The sequence below is a fragment of the Borostomias antarcticus genome (assembly GCF_949987555.1).
Source record: "Borostomias antarcticus genome assembly, chromosome: 22".
Taxonomy (NCBI): domain Eukaryota; kingdom Metazoa; phylum Chordata; class Actinopteri; order Stomiiformes; family Stomiidae; genus Borostomias; species Borostomias antarcticus.
The window spans coordinates 15496688-15517714 of NC_140255.1; the positions used below are offsets into that span (position 1 = coordinate 15496688).

The 21027-nt window shown below is 48.8% G+C and overlaps 1 protein-coding gene across 1 annotated transcript; it reads right to left on the reverse strand.

Annotated features, from left to right (window-relative positions):
• Positions 1 to 408: 408 nt before the first annotated feature.
• Positions 409 to 21027, reverse strand: map2k6 (mitogen-activated protein kinase kinase 6). The gene is made up of 12 exons (XM_084456490.1): positions 20897 to 21027; positions 12828 to 12891; positions 11981 to 12029; positions 10587 to 10700; positions 9043 to 9162; positions 6557 to 6673; positions 5864 to 5915; positions 5096 to 5223; positions 4561 to 4638; positions 3815 to 3954; positions 1891 to 1936; positions 409 to 821 (listed from the first exon to the last, which is right to left on the reverse strand). Exons 1-12 carry the CDS (start codon positions 20985 to 20987, stop codon positions 744 to 746), a joined length of 1077 nt encoding a protein of 358 aa, XP_084312616.1. The 5' UTR covers positions 20988 to 21027; the 3' UTR covers positions 409 to 743.

Genomic DNA, 21027 nt, shown 5'->3' on the forward strand with positions numbered 1-21027 from the left:
GGCTGCGACCTGGAGACGCCCAGGTCTTCACTAATGAACCGACTGAGAGCTCCAGACCTTCACGCTCTCCTGCCCTCTCTTCACAGACCCCCAGACCAGAAGCCTGCTCACCCACGGATAGCTATATTCTGTACATGCAGTCAATTAGTAAACCAATGTAACACTTGCTTGAGTATACAAACATTTAGATTATACATAGATATAATTATATTTAATTCGTTGTTTTTTCTATATTGTGTTTTTTTCCACATTAGATTTAAGAGAGAAAAAAAACATGTGAAGGTTGAGCGACAGGGGAGAGGGTAAAATCCACACGTTGCTAAATTCACTAACATCCAATGGTAAACTTGCGTTTGGGTCTCGAGGAGTGAAAGGGGGTCGGGCAATATGAGAGTGGGGGGGGTGGGGGGGGCGTAAGGCGCGGCATAAGGAGGAGTTTTCTTAAATTAATCCAGATATATATGTGTGTGGGCCGTCCCAAAGCCTGAAACTACCCCCCCTCCCTCTATCCCCCTGTTTAGTGAGGATGAGGGGGGCGGGGCTCCTGTCTCCTGCTCCATCTCCAGGACGACCGTCTGGCTCCTCCCAGCTCCTCGCTGCTCCAGAGGGAGGGCCGGGCGGGCAGAGTCCCGCAGGTAACAGGGTTGCAATTGTGGTGCTTCTTGTTTTTCTTTCTTTCTCCGTAAATTTGCCTCTCCCCCTGTGGTGGTTGGTCAGAGCGCTGGATTAAAGGGGGCGGGGCCTCAGTCCCCCAGGATGACCTTCACAAAGCTCGCCACGTCGGTTTCTTTGGCCTCATGGGAGGTGCAGAAGGGGTGTTGCTGCGGATGGAAGACAAGATTTGTAATCCTGTAGCACCCTGATGCCATAATCATAAATATATCATAAGAAAGATGTAGAACCAGTGGGGTCCAATCAATAACAGTGCATCTATAAGCCTTCAGTGTTGAGAGGTGGATGTTCAATGTTACACCATTTATAGACTTAATCTGCCCTCTAGTGGCCAACTGAAGCAAGAGTAAACAGCCATAGACCTCCACGGCAATGATGCACTGGAAGGCCACACCCACAAGTCAGGGGAGAAGATTAGGCTCTGATGCAAAATTGCATGTTTTTGGTTTCTTATGTGCTGCGATTGTTTTTTGGGGGAACTTCATATGGACTGCACTTATGGACTGCACTTATATAGTGCTTTCATCCAAATAGCTTTACATTGGCCTCTCTTTCACACATTCACACATTCACACATCAATGGCACGGCTGCCATGCAGGGTGCTAGCCTGCTCATTGGGAGCAATGTGGGGTTCAGTGTTTTGCTCAAGGATACTTTGACATGTTGACAGTAGGAGCCAGGATTCGAACCACCGACCCTGCGGTCACTGGACGACCCGCTCTACCTGAGCCACAGCCACACACATTCATAACCTTTATGTTATGTATGAGGTATCACTGATGACATGTTTCGCTGTCACTGTCATCAAACAACTTTGTGATCCTATGTTGCTAGCTGGCTAACGACAAGCTGTTTCTGCATGCTGGTCAGCTACTGTAGCATCCCATGGTGCAGAGAAGAGCTCTTCAAACCATCGCACAGTTGTTTGATGACGATGAGCACAAAATATGTCATAAATGACTTCACAAACTTATCAGAAAGTGTATTAAAACAAATCAATCAGGGCAAATGTCAGAACGACTGCAAAAAGAGGTTGATCTGAATTGCATGCATTGCAGTCAATGGTCCATCCCCCCGCCCTCCCCTCTGACTTATGGGCGCGGCCTTCCAACGCGTCCCGGCCGTGGCGGTCTACAGGAACGCCTCGCTGAGTGTTTCAAAGTGTTTAAGGAAGGTTTAGTCAGTCATGGGGATGTCCAAAGTTCAAACATACTCACCATGAGTTCAGTGTAGTTTGGCCGCTCTTTGGAATTTTTCTTTAAGCTGAGAGGACAGAGATATAAAGGTTATCACCATGCATGTGATTCAGACTGCACACCGATACAGGATGACTCATATGCTGAATGATTGCATCAGCAGCTCTGAGAAGCTGTAGGGGGACTGAACACTGCTGGGAAGAGGGTCTGCATCCTGTCTGTTTTCCTTCTGCCGAGTGTGTGTGTGCGTATGTACGTGCGTGTTCGCCGCCTGATATTGCGGGTAACCCAAACTCTGGACAGCGGGATATAATTTGCACCATAAAAACACTTCCTGTATGAAGTGACAACACTTCCTCATCAGTTCCGTAACAGAGGGACGGTCTGGAGGCTCGCAGACAGAGCTGTTTGCACGGGTATCAGATATCTGGCAGTCTGAAGAGGACCTTCCGGGAATGGAGTCTCCCGAGTACAGAACAACGCCTTAATAACCCCCAACTGTACTTCCGAGAATTAAATAAAGGTTTATATAACCCGCTAGACACAGACACAGGGCTCCACTGGTAAAGGTTGACAGACCCCATACTACTGGGACTAACATGCTGCAGAGTGGAGGAACTGTGACCGACCAGAAGTGTACTATCCGACTCCTGTACTGACATCACGCAGGTCCTGCAACCGTGACGCGGGCGCACACCCCCATGCATTGTGGGTCACAACGAAGAGCCGGTGCGTCTGGGCCTGCGAGACGTATCCCATTCATCAAGGTTCATTCCGTTGCACAACAGTGCCAGTATCACTACTGTAGGTGACACGCTGCTGTGGAAAGCGGAGAACATTTTTAAAACTATCGAGGGGGTTCGTTCGTTAGCTGTCTTCCTGGTTTTCCGTGCATCCCCAGTGTTTCCAAACATAATTAGTCTATAAATGATGCAACTACTGACAACAATGAGAAAGAGTCCAAACACTATGGGCTCAGGTAGCAGCGCACATTCAGTCAGGATGATGCAGGAGGTATTTCCTGGGAAAGGGTCATAATTCTACAAAATAATCCTGGGTTTCAAACTCCTGTTTAAAGTGCAAAATGGGAGGTATTTTAATGGAAGGCCTAACACAGATATAACCGTTTGGCAAGGCTGCCAATCCAGACACATTCCAGACAGGACATTCTGTTCGGGTCACACAGGCATTTGGTTACACAACAACAACAACAACAGCAACAAGGGAAGAATGTGACAATTCACTGAATGTGTGGAGAAAAGGAACGCCTCTGGTACAACATACATTGAATCTGAAACAGAATGCCAGATTTACGGTGGCACCGTGGTGGTTTGAGGTCAGAGCGACCTGTCAGAGCATCCTGTTAGCTAACCAACTCTGATGCAGTATGCCAAGGCTTGAGTTGGCTGAAAAGCTTGAGTTGGCTGAAAAGCACAAAAAACACTTGCAAAGTACTTGAATGTGACTGAGGTTTATTTAAAGCTGGGAGCATGTGTGTTTGTGTGTGTGTGTGTGTGTGTGTGTGTGTGTGTGTGTGTGTGTGTGTGTGTGTGTGGTGTGTGTGTGTGTGTGTGTGTGCCTGCAAGCGTGTATGTGTGTAGGTGTGTGTGTGTACTGTAGCTGTGTGTCTGTGTGCGTGTGTGTGTACTGTAGTTGTGTGTCTGTGTGTGTGTGTCTGTGTGTGTGCGTGTTATGTGTTTGTGCCTGCGTGCGTGCAAGTGTATATGTGTGTGCGTGTGTATGTGTGTGTATATTTGTGTGTATATGTGTGTGTGTGTGTGTGTGTGTGTGTGTGTGTATTTTTGTGTATATGTGTGTGTGTGTGTGTGTGTATTTGTGTGTGTGTATTTGTGTGTATATGCGTGTGTGTGTGTGTGTGTGTGTGTGTGTGTGTGTTAGTGTGTGTGCCTGCGTGTGTGCATGCGTGTTGGTGAGGAGCTCGTACCACAGGGAGGTGAAGTCGACGAACTCGGGTGAGAAGTGTTCTGGGGGCAGCTGGGGGGACGGCTCCTCCACCACCTGTTTCAGCTGCTGGAACGGCGTTCCCCACGAGTCGTAGGGGAACCGCAGGATGGCCAGCTCGATCTGCAGAGAGGGGAGGGAACCGCGTGTGAGTAGGCGTCCATACAGGAAACACACAGATATTTCTGCACCGACACGCACAGACGACTGTCGTGTTTTTGTTTTTTTAAGACGCTCCGTTTTGACGCGAAAACAGCCAAGCCACCGCAAAAGTTGTCCCGAAACTGAACATTTACACACCAGCTTTTTCTGTTTAATCGCTGTGTCGCGCCATACTTCAAATGGGAAAACGGCGTCCTTCATTAGTTAGCGGTACATCTATAAAGTCAGGCTGCTGGAGCGTTATTGGGTGTGACAGGAGTTCCAGTCGCACAAATGAGTTTCAATATTGAACTCGTCAACGGAGCGTCTAGACATCAGTTAGCCTGGGGACACGGCTCACTGAGCACTAGGACGGCCCTCCGCCAAGAGCACGCTCTGTTTTCAGTCGTATAACAATGTTGAAGACATTCTGAAAAAAGTAGAACCGGATTGAAACAGGGGGCCCAGCACATGACTGCATTATCCACATAGAATGTGTAGAATGAGCAATTTCTCCCAATGAACAATTTCTCTACATTTGAAGAAAGAAAAAAAAAAACATTGCATCTGTAAGGGAGTTAAACTCACCATAGTGATTCCTAAACTCCAGATGTCCGACTTGACGTTGTAGCCTTTCTGGTTGGTTTCTGGGTTGATCCTCTCTGGCTGTAGGGGGGGCAACAGAACCATAACCAGACGAGGATGACATCATTACCACGGCCGGGGCTGGTTGTCCCGGGTGACGCACACTCTGCCCCGCCATCCCCACCCTCCTGTACACACACACAGCCCGCGCTGCTTCCTGAGTGCTAGTGGGGCCCTAAACCTGCACCGGCCAATCAGACGCCCTGTGGACATGCTCTCTGGGCACACAGCAGTTAAAACCTAACCGAGGTCGTTAAGGCCCCTGCCTGGCGATGGAAGAGGCCTGAGACAGTCAAACATTTGGGCGGCTCAATCAATATCCTATCAATTACACATACTCCGTTTTTCCACTGCGGTATGTCTCCATTCCTGTCCGTTTCAACCATAGCTGAACACAGCCAAAGCCCTGGTGTGTTCCTGAGGGAGCTGAACACAGCCGAAGCCCTGGTGTGTTCCTGAGTGAGCAGGTGTTGCTTACCGCCATGTAGGGCTTGCATCCGGCGTCCATGGTCTTGGCCACAGAGTCCACCAGGTAACCACTGATGCCGAAGTCGCACATCTTCACCTGGCCCTGCGTGTTGATCAGCACGTTGGAGGGTTTCACATCTGCAGAGAGAGAGAGAGAGAGGCAGGGAGGGAGGGGGGAGAGGGGAAGGGAGGGGGAGAGAGAGGGAGGGGAGAAGGGCAGAGCAGAGGGAGAGAGACAGAGAGAGAGAAAAGAGAGAGGGAGAGAGGGAGGCAGAGAGAGGAAGAGAGAGAATGAGAGAGGGAGTGAGAGAGGTAGAGAGAGGGGGGCAAAAAGAGATAGAGAAAGTATACATTTGAGTTTTACCTTTTTCAATTAATTGTTCACAAAATGCTTTGGCAACACTATTTTCTGTTTTTTTTCCTGCCAATTAAGCAATTTGAATTTAAAAGACACCTAAAACAGAGGATTGGTTTTAACTATATATCTTAGATATAGTTAAAACACCTTACACCTCTTAGCTCAACAGAGTTCTGGACCAGGGGCAGTGTTACTGTCTTACACTCCCGTTAAAGGTTTCTACAGCAGGACTGTGCTCCCTGGCTGGCCCTGAGTGGCGTACTGTCTTTTAGTGAGCTGAAAATCATCCCAACGCCACACGAGACTTTAGCACTGAAAACACCACACGGTGGCTGCTACAGTCCTTTCACATCCACATTCAGCTTGTCTGTCTCTGGTCCAAGCTCTTCACTACCACGTCCCCGGAGAACCGGCCCTCACCTCGGTGGATGACCGACAGATTGCTGTGCAGGTGTTCCAGTGCCTTCACTATCTGTGACAGGAAAGATGGAGAGGATCAGGGTTAGGTGAGATTAGAACAGCAGAACGCACTCTGCAATCAAGATGATGAGCTGGCTGGTTCGACGGGAGTGTGGTTGGGTTTGAGTGAGTCGTCTGCTGGGTTGATGCTCCGTTCCATTTGTCTGGGAAGTGGTGAGGTGGGAGAGACGTCACCCACGAGGTAACCGCGTTACAGTAGACAACAACAACAGCTCGGAACAAAGATGGACGTTAGCTAGCTTTGTTTGCCAAACCAGATAACGCACAATGCTGTATTTTGTGCATACAGAAGAGGTTGCGAACATCGTCCTCATAACAGTTGGGGAATACTGTGTATTTAATTTAACGAAACACAAATAAGACAGAAATGCTAATAAAACAGTATTACTAAAGTTTTACTTAGTCGTCGGTAGCTGCCATCTTGTTCACGACTTCCAGAGCTAACGACTCGGTAGGGCCGAGTGGTAAGAGCTCACGAGACGAGAAAACAAGTCGCGAGAGGCGTTCCAGTTAAAACCTGCAAGTATTATCTCGAAATTCACGACTTCACGAGCCAAAAGTAACGCTGCGCTGATGAGCATGGTGGATACGGCTCTTTGCTGGACTGTGCTCTGGGTCCGGGCCCCTACTCACAGACACGGCCATCTTGCCCAGGATGTCCTCGGGGATGGTCCGGCCTGCCTCGATCACCTGCTTGTAGAACTTGTCCAGAGACGTGTCCATCAGCTCCATGCAGATCCACACGTCACCCTGGCAACACAGACGGCCAGTTAGAATAGTGTGTGTGTGTGTGTGTGTGTGTGCGTTGGGGGGGGCTTGAAAAAAGGCAACAAAGCCAGGCCACATTCCTGACACACGGACCGACCAACAGGAAGCAGAGTTTTCCAGTGCGCCGGGGCTCTGTGGGATTGTGGGATATCCTACAAAGTGCTCGCTCAGGAGGGGGGTGAGGTCACAAGGAAATCTCGAACCCCGTGTTTTATTTGTTTATCTTGACTACGCACAATATGGGTCTCATTCATGAAACGTGAGCAGAACGAATTTGCGAGTAAACTGTGAGCAGAGGGAAATTTACGTGCATTTCGGCATTCATCAATATTTTAGTAGCTCTGATCTTTTCTGCGGATGGCAGACCCCAACGATGTGTTGCGGTTTGATGACAAAACGCTCATCTGTATACAGACTACCCCGGGCGATGATCCTGCAGCTATAGCCGAGGAACTGCGCTCATGCTTTGGAGAGGCCGACCCGTCGTCATGGGGCTCTCCCGGTTGTGGTGCAAATGACAAATGCGCTCCATGTTTTTGCTAAAGGTGACTTTCAGAGTGAAGTGGCTGATTTAGCCAAGGTTTCTCAGCCCGCTATATCCCGAGTTACAAATTATGCTATGTACAAAGTGCTAGATAACCGTTACAAAGTATTACAAAGTATATATACGGCAAGCGACAAGCGCACGAGCAGAGAAGCGCAGAAAAGACGCATCGGTTGCTTGGTAACATGGACATAAACATTGATAACCGATGTTGGATTGAGTAGTTAGGATTTCCCAACTTCAAGATAGGATAGGACGAAGCAAGATAAGATAGGTTGCCTAAAGTTATTTAGGATTTGCTTCTCTAATACCAAATCAGGGAAAATCTTATCTGAACTATCCTATCCCAAAACTTAAGATAGGACGCGTTTCTGTAATGCGGCCCCTGAGGCAGATATGTTGGCTGAGAGTGATGAATGGTTAATTAGTTGTTTTCGACAATTTTGCGAGATTTTGGAACCTAGTCTGACAAGGCCAACAAAAAGAAGCTATGGCATCCCCGCACATTTACAGTACAGGTGCTGTCTGTCCTTGGATTTTTAGCAACAGGGACATTTCAAATGGAGATTGGCGACAGGTCTGGCATATCCCAGCCATCAATGAGCTGCATCCTACCTGCTGTACTAAACGAGATAATTCAATTAATGCCAGGCAATATACAGTTCCCCTCCAGCGCACAACAGCAGGTGGAGGTGAAGCAGGGGTTCTCTGATATTGCCAACCTGCCCAATGTCATAAGTGCAGATTGCACACACGTACGCATCAAGGCTCAATCAAATGATGCGTTTGCCTACGTAAACAGGCAAAATTTCCATTCCGTAAATGTTCAGCATATATGTGATGCAAAGTGTGTGTTGCTGAACGTTGTGGCTCGATGGCCTGATGGGACGCACGACAGTTTGATCCTGCGTAACGGCGCAGTTGGCACGCGTTTGGAGGCTGGAGCTGTGAGAGACGGATGGCTTATCAGTAAAAGTGTAGCCTGCCTATACAATTGCATGTGTTTTTAATATATAGACACCTAACCATCTCCTGAAGCTGTGGCTGATGACCCTGCTGGGCCACCCATGGTCTGTGCCATGGCAGCACTCTGCAGGCTGATAGGTGTCAAAGCGCGTCCTTATATGGTGATCATTGTCTATTCATGGGCGGGGATTTATGCAAATTGCTGAGTAGCGGGAGCGCGCTGTCAATTTACGATTGACAGGCATTCGTGATCATACACACTTGCCTATGATCAAATCTGAGTTTCCCGCAGCGGTGATGAATCCGGTGTGGGATTTCAGTAGCGGGGCTTTTTATGTGCAAATCCACACACAGATTTACTAACGTTTCATGAATGAGACCAAATATGAGCCTCTGTCATCCCAACTGTCTGCATAGCAGATGAGTTCTGCGTTCACTCTGGCAGAACCAGTTAGGCCTGATTTGGTTCAGTGTGGTGAAAAGGAAGCGCCCGTCGGAGCTATCCTACCGCAGGGCATACTGGTTTGAGAGGTACCTCTGAACAGAATCCTACTGGTACCGCAGGGTGTACTGGTTTGAGAGGTACCTCTGAACAGAGTCCTACTGGTACCACAGGGTGTACTGGTTTGAGAGGTACCTCTGAACAGAGTCCTACTGGTATCGCAGGGTGTACTGGTTTGAGAGGTACCTCTGAACAGAGTCCTACTGGTACCACAGGGTGTACTGGTTTGAGAGGTACCTCTGAACAGAGTCCTACTGGTACCGCAGGGTGTACTGGTTTGAGAGGTACCTCTGAACAGAGTCCTACTGGTACCGCAGGGTGTACTGGTTTGAGACGTACCTCTCTAAACAGAGCTCCGTAGAAGGTGACGGTGTAGAAGCAGTCGACGGTCCTCATGGAGATGTCCAGGTCCATCAGGAGCCTCTTCTGTTCCTGCGTGTTCACCGTGGCCCGGATGCGCTGCGGGTCACAGACATGCAGACGGATTTCACAACCGTGGAACGCAGGCGAACACCATATTTGTTTATTTGGATATCTTTTAGCCCTGTCGGGCTATTCCAGAGTCCATTAAAAGCATTTAATACAACATCACATAAAATACATAGTACAGTATATAATACAATGTAATACATGTGAATACATGACACAATATACTTACAATACAATACAAATATAATAGGCTATAATGTAGAGAAACATACAATCAGCATACAGTATCACACACATTAATCATATTAATAAACCATAGGCCTATGTGTGAATAAATGCACACATTTAATCATTCAGTCATACAGTACCATACATCACAGCAATTTACCATACATTAATCTTCATTTCATGTTACTATTTCTTGAAAAAGTCCTTTATATTTTGTTTAAATCTGTTTTTTGGCAAGCTCCTTATGGGATCCGGTAAACAATTCAAAAGCCTAATTGCACAATAACAAAACATTATTTTACCAGCTACCAACCTAATCTTGGGTCGTATATATTTACTTGTGTTAGCTGCTCTTGTATTAACTAGATTTCTATCTTTCACTTGCTGGAACCTTCTTTTTAACTGTTTTGGCCTCTTAGTAAGCTGCGAGTTGTAAAATAGATTAAGAATGCTTACAGTATGTCTATTATATCCTTAACATGTGACCATGCCAGCTTTTTATATTATTCTTCAATAGAGGTGTCAATTGGGCATCTAAGAATAATTCTTGCAGCCTTGTTTTGTGCAGTTTGGAGCCTATTGATTTCACCAGCTCCAGCATTACCCAAAATAGCAACACAATATTTCACGCGACTCCCAATTAGAGCATGGGTCACTTGTTTTAATATTTTTATTGGTAAATATTAAGCTATTCTACTAATCATACCAGCAGTACGAACAACCCTCTTGCATAGATGGGATTATGTGATTTCCAAGACAAACTACTATCAAGTTTGACACCTAACAGTCTGTTCTCATCTACTGTTCAATCATCTCTCCATCTGCCCTGAGCTGTAAACAGTGCTGGCCTTTTTCTCGCAGAACCTATAAGCATTTCTTTGGTTTTCTTCATGTTCAGTACACGTTTGTTAATATCTACCCATTCTTTAATGCTATCTAGGTCTTGCTGCAGCGATGTCTGAATATCTACACGCAAGTAGCCTGGTGCATACACAGTTGTATCATCTGCAAAAATTTTAATTGCTGATTTGGTTAGTGCACATGACATATACTTAATATAGATCAAATATAGTAGAGGTCCCAGGCAACTGCCTTGAGGCACACCACACTCCATCTTCACGGGAACTGTGGAACACAGAACTGTGGAACACGGGCGAACACCATGGAACACAGAGCCATGGAACACAGGCGGGCCGAGCCCTGACCAGGTGTCGGGGAGCGCTCACCTTGACGGCCATGATCAGCCCGCTGGGCACGTGCCTCATCTTGTCCACCACGCCATACGCCCCCCGCCCCAGCTCGCCAATCTGCTCCAGGTCATCCGCCTTCACCACAAAGTTCTGCTCACAGGGACGGAGGGAGAGAGAGAGAGAGAGAGGGAGATAGGGAGAAAGAGAGAGAGAGGGAGAGAGGGAGAGAGGGAGAGATGAACAGAGGGGGGACAGGGGGATAGAGATGGAGGGAGTGAGGGATGGATGGTGAGAGAGAGAGGGGGATGGAGGGAGAGAGAGATGAACAGAGGGAAGGACAGAGGGATGGAGGAATGCAGGGACAGAGGGATGGATGGATAGAGGGATGGAGGGACAGAGGGAGGGAGGGAGAGAGAGATGGTGGGAGAGAGGGAGAGATGAACAGAAGGATGGCAGGAGGGAGAGAGAGAGACGGAGAGAGAGAGAGAGAGAGAGGGGGATGGAGGGAGACATGAGGACAGGAGGACAGAGTAAGAGAGAAGGAGGGGGGAGAGGCCAGGTCAGCTTCATCAGACGCTCATCAAAAATGAATGGGTGAGTCATGAGTCAGTGATGAGTCAAGGTAGAGATGGAGAGCTCACACAGATATTAAGGACTGGGTTGTGAGAGTTAGTTCTACTGCTAATCTCATGCAAACAAACAGAAACAGTGGAAAACAAAATGGTGTGTAGTCATCATCATTCTGGCTGTGGGGATCTGTCTTATCTGCTCTGCTCTGGACAGGCCTTTGTTTGAATAAGCACCCACATAGCGGTTATCAGGGAAAATGCTTTGAACTAGCTTTGAACCTTGAAACCACCAAATCATAATAGTCCCGTCGAAGGGGTGCTTGTCCAAAGACCTAAACAAGCCTTTTCATCCACTCTACGTGAACAAGAATGGGAACTTTTTTTAAAATCCCAAATAAAAAATAAAATATGTAATCTGGCCTTAGGCAAACTTGTAAGACACAAAAGCTGGAGTCGTTGCCAGTGGAAAGTTCCATTAATTTGATGAGTTTAAAATAAAAAAATTTTTGCCTGACAGGCATTAAAACGCATTCCAGTCTGCCTACAATCAGAAGTGTTCAATTCGGCTGTAATGTTCACTGGGGCATTCTTTATATCTATGGCACCCTAATCGAGCCAAGCTTTCTGCATCGAGACCGGAGGGCCTTACCTAACCAAAAAGTACACAGAGGTTCCCCAAAAAATACTACACACACACACACACACACACAGAGATGTAAGCAGACACTTAAAGGTTATGTAAGTGCCTACTGTATGTAGAAAAAGCCACTGTGTGATATCTCATGAACACTGAGGTATGATAGCAACAACACGTGTGAAGGATGAAGCACATGTATGAGCCAGGTACCGGGTAAAACCCACCTTCTCTCCAATGGTCACGCAAGCTTTCGAATCCAAATCTCTGGGGGGTCTGTAAGGAAGCCAGACATCGTTAGGATCCTAACTAATCCTGCTAAAATCATTATGGAGGTTTTCCCCCACGGTAAAAAAAAAAATCTGATTTGACATTTTTGTTATGCAATGTCAAGATAAGAAACGAGTACAGATCCCGATTTATGGCTGTCTGCTTATCACAGGTCAGTTAAGTGTTTTCCAGCCGTCAATGAAAGTGTACAACAACATCCAGAGAGCCAGAGGGACACTTCTCGAAATGGGCTGGACAGGTCAGCACTAGCGGTCTCCTCATTAGACTGGGGTGGACGGAGCTGAAACTGACTCACACATCTCCAGCACGGAGCTGATTAAGTAGAACCGCTATGCTGCCTATGGAAATACACTGGTTCAATCAGTGAGAACTACACTACCAGATACTCCACCACTAAACACACCACTAAACCATACTAACATTTCCTGTAGGGCTAGAACAAGATGCTTCTAGCTTTCAGAAAAGAATAAGACCTAGTGAGTGAGAAATGAAGGACTACTGCAAATGAAGACACTGCATAAACACATCACTAGCTGTACAGAGTAGCGCCCCTTAGCTTTGTCTAAATGACAGATAGAGAGATTGTGAGGAGAAGGGACAGATAGAGTGAGAGGAGAAGGGACAGATAGAGTGAGAGGAGAAGGGACAGATAGAGTGAGAGGAGAAGGGACAGATAGAGTGAGAGGAGAAGGGAGAGATAGAGTGAGAGGAGAAGGGAGAGAGGGAGATTGAGCGGAGGAGAATGGAGAGGGAGATATGGAGAGGAGGCGAAGGGAGTCTTACGCTGGTGCAGGAGGAGGCTGCTCAAACACCTCCTTGGGGAGCTTGAGCCCCGTCTTCCTCTTACCTACACAAAACACACACACAGACACAGGAAGTCAGAACCGGTACACTTAACACACACACACACACACACACACACAGGAAGTTAAGAACAAGTACACTAAACACACAAACAAACAGGAAGTCAGAACAGGTACTGTAGGCTCAACACACAAACACACATACGGTAAGTCCAGAGTCACAGCAGGTCACAATCAACAAAACCAGCATTAGAATACCGTTAGGACAACACATGAATAATTCCAGAGTCCTTGGGCTGCTCTCTCTCTCGTCCGCAGAGAGAGCTGCGTATACCGCAGCCACCCCGCACTGCGGCGAGACCCTCAGACACTTACAGTTGGGTGCAGTGCGCGACTCCAGATCCTGACTGAGCGGCACCGGGCTCGCGAGGGAGAGAGCGATGCGTGTGGTGGCGTCCTGGTGTCCGTCTGCTCCGTCTGGAGCTGCCTGCGGCGGGCCGTTTGCGGAGCGGCTCTGGGGGTGTGACCCAGGTGGTGGGGGGGGGGACAGAAACTGGCTCAAACCTCCCCTGACTGGTACATGTGTACTAACAACCTCTGCTCCACTCGTAACAGCGGGGGGGGGGGGGGGGGGGGGGGGTGGCACTCATTAGCACAAAGTGTTTGGCTCGTCAAGGAACGTGAGGCACCTGGGAGAAGGCCGTCCTCCTCGCCCAGCAGTATTTAAGGTAAACACACGCCTTGCAGTGCACCTGTCATCTATTATCAACATCGTGCCGACAGGTGTGCCTGTGTACGAGTGTCTCTCGTAGAATAGCCTCAGTGGAACTAGTTGAAGTATTTACTATAGACTGCAGTGTAATTCATTGTGAGGAAAATGTAGGAACATATTAAGATAAGATAAGCTAAGATAATAATCCTTTATTAGCCCCACAAGGGGAAATTGCAATGTTACAGAGAAGTGGATACTAGAGTTAAAGAAGCATGAATAACTAGAAATGGTGCTCAGAGAGCACAGACCTCCACCCCTGAATGCATTTCGTGGCTCTGTGCTCACCAAATTTAATCGAGTTCTAAATTGGCCCATGGTAGTTTTTGCATGGTAGCATTTGTCAGTTGAGTTCCGGTGTGTGTGTGTGTGTATGTGTGTGTGTGGTCTACTGGGAGCAGTGCTGGTTATCTAGAGTCACAGCTGCCAAATTAATCTCATCATTAACTGACTCTATAGGGCTCAAAGCCATATGACGGAGTCCTAACAAGCACAACACACACACACACACACACACACACACACACACACACCCCAACCTGGCTTGTTGAACCACTCCCCTGCGCTGTGTGGCCCTTCACCAGGGGCCTCTCTCTCTCTCTCTCTCTCTCCATCGACCGCCTGGTCTCTGCTTTCCAAAGACACTTTGTCGCCCCGTCAAAATGTCAGTTCCCAGCCGCTCCCACACACACAGGCAACAATGGCCGCTGAAAACCGACACTCTCCTAATAAGGTCCATGACCCAAAAACAAAACAATTGGAGGAACGCAGGAACACGACGGCCGCGAGTTCCACACCCACTCGCTCCTCCGCGGGCTGAGCCGTGGAAATAACGTCCCTGCTACTTCCACGGTTCCAACCAACGCCCGCCGCTGCCCAGGACACACTCTGCCAGGGAAAAGAGCTGGTGAGGGGTTCATACGGCTAAGCACCAGCATCACCAGGCTCTGTGTGTGTGTGTGTGTGTGTGTGTGTGTGTGTGTGTGTGTACGCGTGCAGGAGACTCCCCCCGGGCTCTTCGGTCTCCAGCGCGTTGGCCTGATGGGACAGGATGAAGCGGTTTAATCTCGGCAGAGGTTGCTACAGAAATCAGCGCCTGCCCATGAGATGACCCCGACGTAGGCACGCACATTTAATATTCCCATGTACCCACACCCACATACTGGCTTCTGATCAGCATGCAATGTCCAGTAACGCATGAGAGAGAGAGAGAGAGAGAGAGAGAGAGAGGGAGAGGGGGGGGGGGTGAGAGAGAGAGGGAGAGAGAGAGGGAGAGAGAGTGGGGGAGAGAGAGGTAGAGGGAGAGAGGGGGAGAGAGAAAGAGAGGGAGATAGGGGGAGAGAGAGAGAAAGAGAGGGAGGGGGAGAGACAGGGAGAGGGAGGGAGAGAGAGGGAGAGTGAGGGAGAGAGAGAGAGAGGGAGGGAGAGGGGGGGGGGGGAGAGGGAGGGAGGGAGAGGGAGAGAGTGAGAGAGTCTGTGTCACACATTGACATGCATTCTGACAGCCAGTCATGCAAATTCTGGTGCAGCAATGTGGTTGGAGCCTTTAAACTGCTTAGCCTCCCGATTTCTGCAGGAAAACAGAACAACCTGCAACTGACCCAGAACTAGTCTCGCATAGCCAGATCTCCACACTTCCTTCCCCTGTGCCAGCGCTGGAGACAGGTCTGGCTGGACACATTACCATTCTGCAATGGGGGGGGGGGGGGGAACGCAGTATTTCTTTAAACCAATCACAGTCCGCAAAATAGTCTGGATCGAATCTGATCGGTGCCGAGAGAATCTCTCGGCCGAATCAGATTAATTTGTGTCGCCAGACTCACCACTGATTGGGCAGTGTGACAACGAATGACAAGGTTTATTGCCAAAACCTACATCCGTTGAGCCAGACTAACCCAGAACAAATCTGTCCAGTTAGTGTGAGAGGGAGAGAGAGAGAGAGAGAGAGAGAGAGAGGAGAGAGATAGAGGGAGACGGAAAGAGAGAGAGAGGGAGAGAGAGCAACAGAAGGATCAGTAATAGACTAGGCTACATAATGTGCAGTGAGAGAAGAGAGAGAGGGAGACGGAAAGAGAGAGAGAGAGGGAGAGAGAGCAACAGAAGGATCAGTAATAGACTAGGCTACATAATGTGCAGTAGGGGCCGGGCACTCATAAGTGTGTGTTGCTACACTGATTGTCTTGGGTTGTGCTGTTATAAAATTAAGTCTAGCACTACAATTGAAGTGTCAAAATGTATACAGCTGTGTGGGAGTGATTGTAAACACCGAGGGAGTTATTCCACATTATTCTGCAGTTTCACAACGTCCCCTTCGCCTGAACTCAGTGACCATGTAACCATAGTGGTGTGTTCAGCGATTAGCAACAGAGGCACATATCATTCCCAGTGATTCGCTGCACATGAGTTGAAGTATGTAGTGAAATGCCACTGGGAGGCCACAGAAGACAATTCTGCATTGGAACTCGTCCCCACCCTCCCTCCCTCTCCTCCCCTCCCTCCCTCTTTCCCTCCTTCCCTCCCTCCCTCCCTCCCTCCCCTCACTCACTCCCTCTCTCTCTCCCTCCCTCTCTCCCTCCCTCTCTGGCACGATCATTCCCTATGGGGCTCATCTGAACATTCACAATTATCACATTCTCTCTCTCGCAGTGCTCGCACTCCAGGGAGGTGGCAAAGCGGTGGAAGCCGGAGAGAAACCGGTTGCAGGAATGCTTAAGTCAACAGCCCCCCACGTACGCACACACAGCCCCCCACGTACGCACACACAGCCCCCGTCTAATATTAGCGTTCAACGCGCAGACGCACGACATAGCCTTAAGTTTCTTCCCACTTTGATGGAACGGGGAGAGATGTTAGTGTGTTTTGTAAGAGGGAGAACTGAGGCTGCTGGGAATTGAGGGCAGCGAATCGGTTGCAGCGGGCTTTGGCGTGAGAGAGAGAGAGAGAGATAGAGAGGGAGAGGGAGGGAGAGGGAGAGAGAGAGAGAGAGAGAGAGAGAGAGACAGAGGGAGAGAGTGGCCGAGCCAGTGGCAATGACATTAACACGGGATGCAGGCGGTTCTCTTCCCAACCCACACATGGCATGAGCTCTGCCCGGAATTCCAACTATCCCGAGAGTTCCTGAATGGAATTCCACAGACCCAGAGGAAGAAGACTGAATCAGAGAGAGAGAAAGGGGGGGGATGGCGGAGAGAGAGAGGGAGGGAGAGAGAGGGAGAGAGAGGGAGAGAGAAAGAGGGAGAGAGAGGGTGGGAGAGAGAGAGAGACAGAGAGAGGGAGAGAAAGAGAGAGGGAGAGAGAGAGAGAGAGAAAGAGGAGGAGAGAGAAAGAGGGGAGAGAGAGAGAGAGAGAGAGAGAGAGAGAGAGAGAGAGAGAGAGAGAGAGGGGGCACAGAACTAGCGAGAGAAAGGGAGAGATGAAAATAACCCATCCTGAGCCTGCGGCTGTCTGGCCCCCTCTGAGCGCTCTGGCAGGTTGTGAGATCCTCTACACTTCCAAACATGGCCCATCCTTTAGGTTCCAGCTGTTAGGGACGCTCCTTTGGGAGCCATGTCGTCACCGCCGGCTCGCCCCTCCGCCACACTTCCTAAACGCCGCGGCCGGACGTGTCAGGGCGCAACGCAAGCCCTCAGCACGGCGCAAGAGTATCAGCTTCGGGTCACGGCCGAGAACGGCCCCCGCTTACTTCCATTGGTTAATCCGAGAGGGGGGGGCGACCACACCGGGGGACCCTATCAGATAACGGCTCAGCAAACGAGGAACCATTCCACTTCGTGGGGAGCTTTTTATTGGCCGTAGCCAAGTTATAACAGCAGATTAGACATGAAATGAGGGACGCGCTGGAACTGCTGTTGCAGCAAGCCTTAGGTTACAGGACACGATCTAGAAGGTTCTCAATGTGCTGGGCTGGTCTCCTGGCAGCTTTTCACAGGACGTGTCGGCCTGTTTGGTTTGGCCGAGTTTCTGAGGGCCGCCGGGAGATTTGGCGGGGGGTGAGAGGAGGTCGCGGAGGAGGTGAAAAACAGCACCGAAATTACATGACAAATTAGTGTCATATCATCATCGCCGAAGTCCTGTTTCTCTCTGATCACCGCTATAGTGCCGGGCAGACCAGGTGACGTGCTGTCTCACACACAATGCTAGAGAGCTTTTAAGAAACCCTAACGCTCAATAAATGCACCATTAATTCCTCTATGGATTCGCATAATTGGAGCTTATTTTTTTCTTGTTTTTTTTTCAAAATGGAGAAAAGAAGAGAAGTTTCCGTGTAACTGTAGCTACAGCAGCACCTTCATGAGTCACCATCTCCATATGGAGCCAACGTCTGGAATGAATTACATTCTGCTGACCTATAGACAGCGTTGTCACATGTCCAGAGTGCTGGGAGACGGAGAGACATACTGATATATTTGTCAGTGGTGGCTGCTTGAGTGGTGCTCTCTGTAAGACAGCCATGTTGTCTAACTCAGCAGCGTGCAAATTGGCGCTTTGTGCAACTGGAAATCATAGGGGCCAGCTAAGGGCACCACTTTAATATCAAGCACATTTTGATCCAAGGATGAGGACAACGGCAAGCTATTTATTGCCTCCAGCAGCGTTGGCGGAACCAAAGTTCAACCCCCATCTTGATACATGGTTTCAGGCATTCCTGTGATTTACTGCTGCAGATTAGTTTATAGCTGGATTATGGTGGCATAAGGAAATGAAGAAAGGCAACCCATTTAAAAGACAGAAATTACAGTGGGCGTAATCTCTCCTGCAGAAGTCGTCGTTGATGAGGTGGAGCGACGATTGGGATTCAGCTGCCACGCGCTGTTCCGATTCCTCTGATAAGATTAAACTGGGGAGCACCCCCCCCCCCCCACACACACACACACACACACCAGGGAAGGCTGGGAGCCCCCGGAGTGAATGAAGAGTCAGGACACAGTCCTGGATTTATAGGCCGCCCCTCTCGTTTTCACCACCGCACACTTCACTGCACCAGCGGCGCATATGAGGCCCGTGAAGACGCACAGATGACCTCCTCTCAGCCGCCCGCGTCAGCCTGCACAGAGGGCCTGCTGATCGACAGAAACAGATATTCTCAGGAATCTCACTGTTCCTTCCCGCTCGCCGCTGTGGCTGCATCAAGTTGCAACGGGCGCGCGGCGGCAGAGTGAGCGACAGGCACGCCCCGCTTCTCGTCAGCGTCGAGGGGGGAAAAAAAGACAAAAAAGAGAAGTGTACAGTTGGTGGATCATCTGAACAATGCCGCCCTGAACAATCCGCCCAGCGGCAGAAAGCCAAAGGCTTTTGGAAGCTGACCAACAATTGGCTCGTTGAAACAGCAAAATGTAGCATCTCTCTCTCTCTCTTGTGTGTGGCTGACTGAAAACGCAGGCGCCTCCATTTGCATGACAAATATCCCATTTGTGCACGGGGCGTGAGGCAGGCCCTGGCCTGGCCCCCGGGGGCGGCGTGGTGGCCGTGTGCAGGGGGGACGCCGCCACCACCACCATGGCTTCAACACAGCACAGTGCACAATGGTGAAGGCCTGACTGTCTAGGCCACACTGCAAGCCCTTCAGGAGAGACGCAAGCCAAGACTCGGCCCTGGCTGCCAAAGATGGGTCATAACAGGGAACAGTAGGCCCAACTACTGGGAGACACACACAGCACACACAGTCCCATTAATCTGCAATGCAATGAGGGACCTTTTCTGTTGCATTACCATTGATTTACAAAAGTGCGCTTTGTAGCAGCTTTTCATGAATAAAAACGATTTGAAAAGCTTAGAAAGTAGGCTCAATGTGCGTTTTATAATTCATATGAATGTTGGGTCTCTAGGCTGTTTGTCACGTTTGTTAACAGCTGTGGTATTACTTGTGTATTCATTGTTCATATTTGCATTATATTCATTGTAAATAAAAATCATTAGGCTAACGTTTAGGCCTACCCATCAAAATTCTAACGTGATAAAATGCTAGTGTATTATCTAGGGTTCCATCCTACACAGAACCAGTGGCTGCAGTTCCACTTAGTAGGCTGGGTGGCATTTAATCTGGACTGACAGAGGCGTCCAGGTAAAGGTTAACACAGCAGAGACATCAGGGTCGAAACACTGCCTGCTCATCTCCTGCACTCTGTACGTGTGCGTGCGTGTGTGGTAGGTGTGGAGTAGGGGTTGAAGGCAAACCTTTAGGTGTGTCACCTTTACACAACGTAACCACCCTACATTTGGACTTAGAGAACAAGTCATTGCCAGGAGGTCAGGTGGTTCCAGGCAAATGTTTCTTCAAATCATTGTCTTTTTTTCCTTGGTGATCTGACAAAACGCTTGTTTTGTGGTAATGAGAAGAATGCTGTCTGTCTGCAGGTGCAAAGTGTCCACTCCGCACCTACACAGCAATGGCGCATGGTCTGGTCAGCATTCAGAGAAAATATGGGGCCCCAAGGTGTCAACACATTCATGCATAATATCAGTTTCAGACATGCATGTAAAAGATTGCCACAAGATAGCTAGATCAAAGTGAAACCTTAGGCTGCACATTGATTATGAAGACTGTAGCCTACTTCAGAAGCAGTAGCATTACTTTTTGCTCGTATTTTTATAGTCTTGCTCTCTCCGTTCCTTGAACTGTGAGCAGCAGTAGGCGCTCGCAGCAAATCTATATTTAGCTTTTTATTTTAGAATGTAGCTACCTATGTATTACAGCAGCAACAAAGCTCAGACGACGCTGCCCAATAATGTTCCATTACGCACTCTGACGGGCAGGGAAAAAACAAAACTGCAAATGATCAAATGGTCAGAACAGAAGTACGGTGTGATTTTCCAGTCATTTGAACTTGTTCATTGACAGCTGCACGTTGTCACATCGTGTTCTTGGCAAACCCATCGTGCACAATAATAAGCAGTTTGCATTGAGCGCTGCACCATCTGAAAGTCTCATATGTAGCAATTATTGCAATTCATTATTTACCTTGCAAAGGCAACACGTCGAATTCTGCATTAGGCCTTGCATACTTAATTGAAATGGGTTGTAATATCTTCAGGGAGTTACAGTCTGACAGGCAAACTATAGCTGCAACATCCCTGGTTACAGCAAGCAACAGTACAGACAGCATCGTCTTACCAGGAACTCTGCACAGGGGAAGATCTTGAACAGGAAATGCAACTGACCCTTTTAAACCATTCAACTTTAAAATGCATTGATCGTACTTAACCTGCAGCAATGCACTTTGCAAGCAATGCAGCCCTCATTGCATGTCAGTAGTTTTGCACGGATCGCATGAGATTCTTACCTCCCTTTGGCTGAGACATTTCCCCTTTGCTTTGAGGGGGGGGAGGGGAAGCACAAAAGACTTTGCCTTCTTTCTCACTCCCTCCCTCCATGGCCCTCGCACTGGAGCTTCAGCGGCTTGCTTTGCAACAA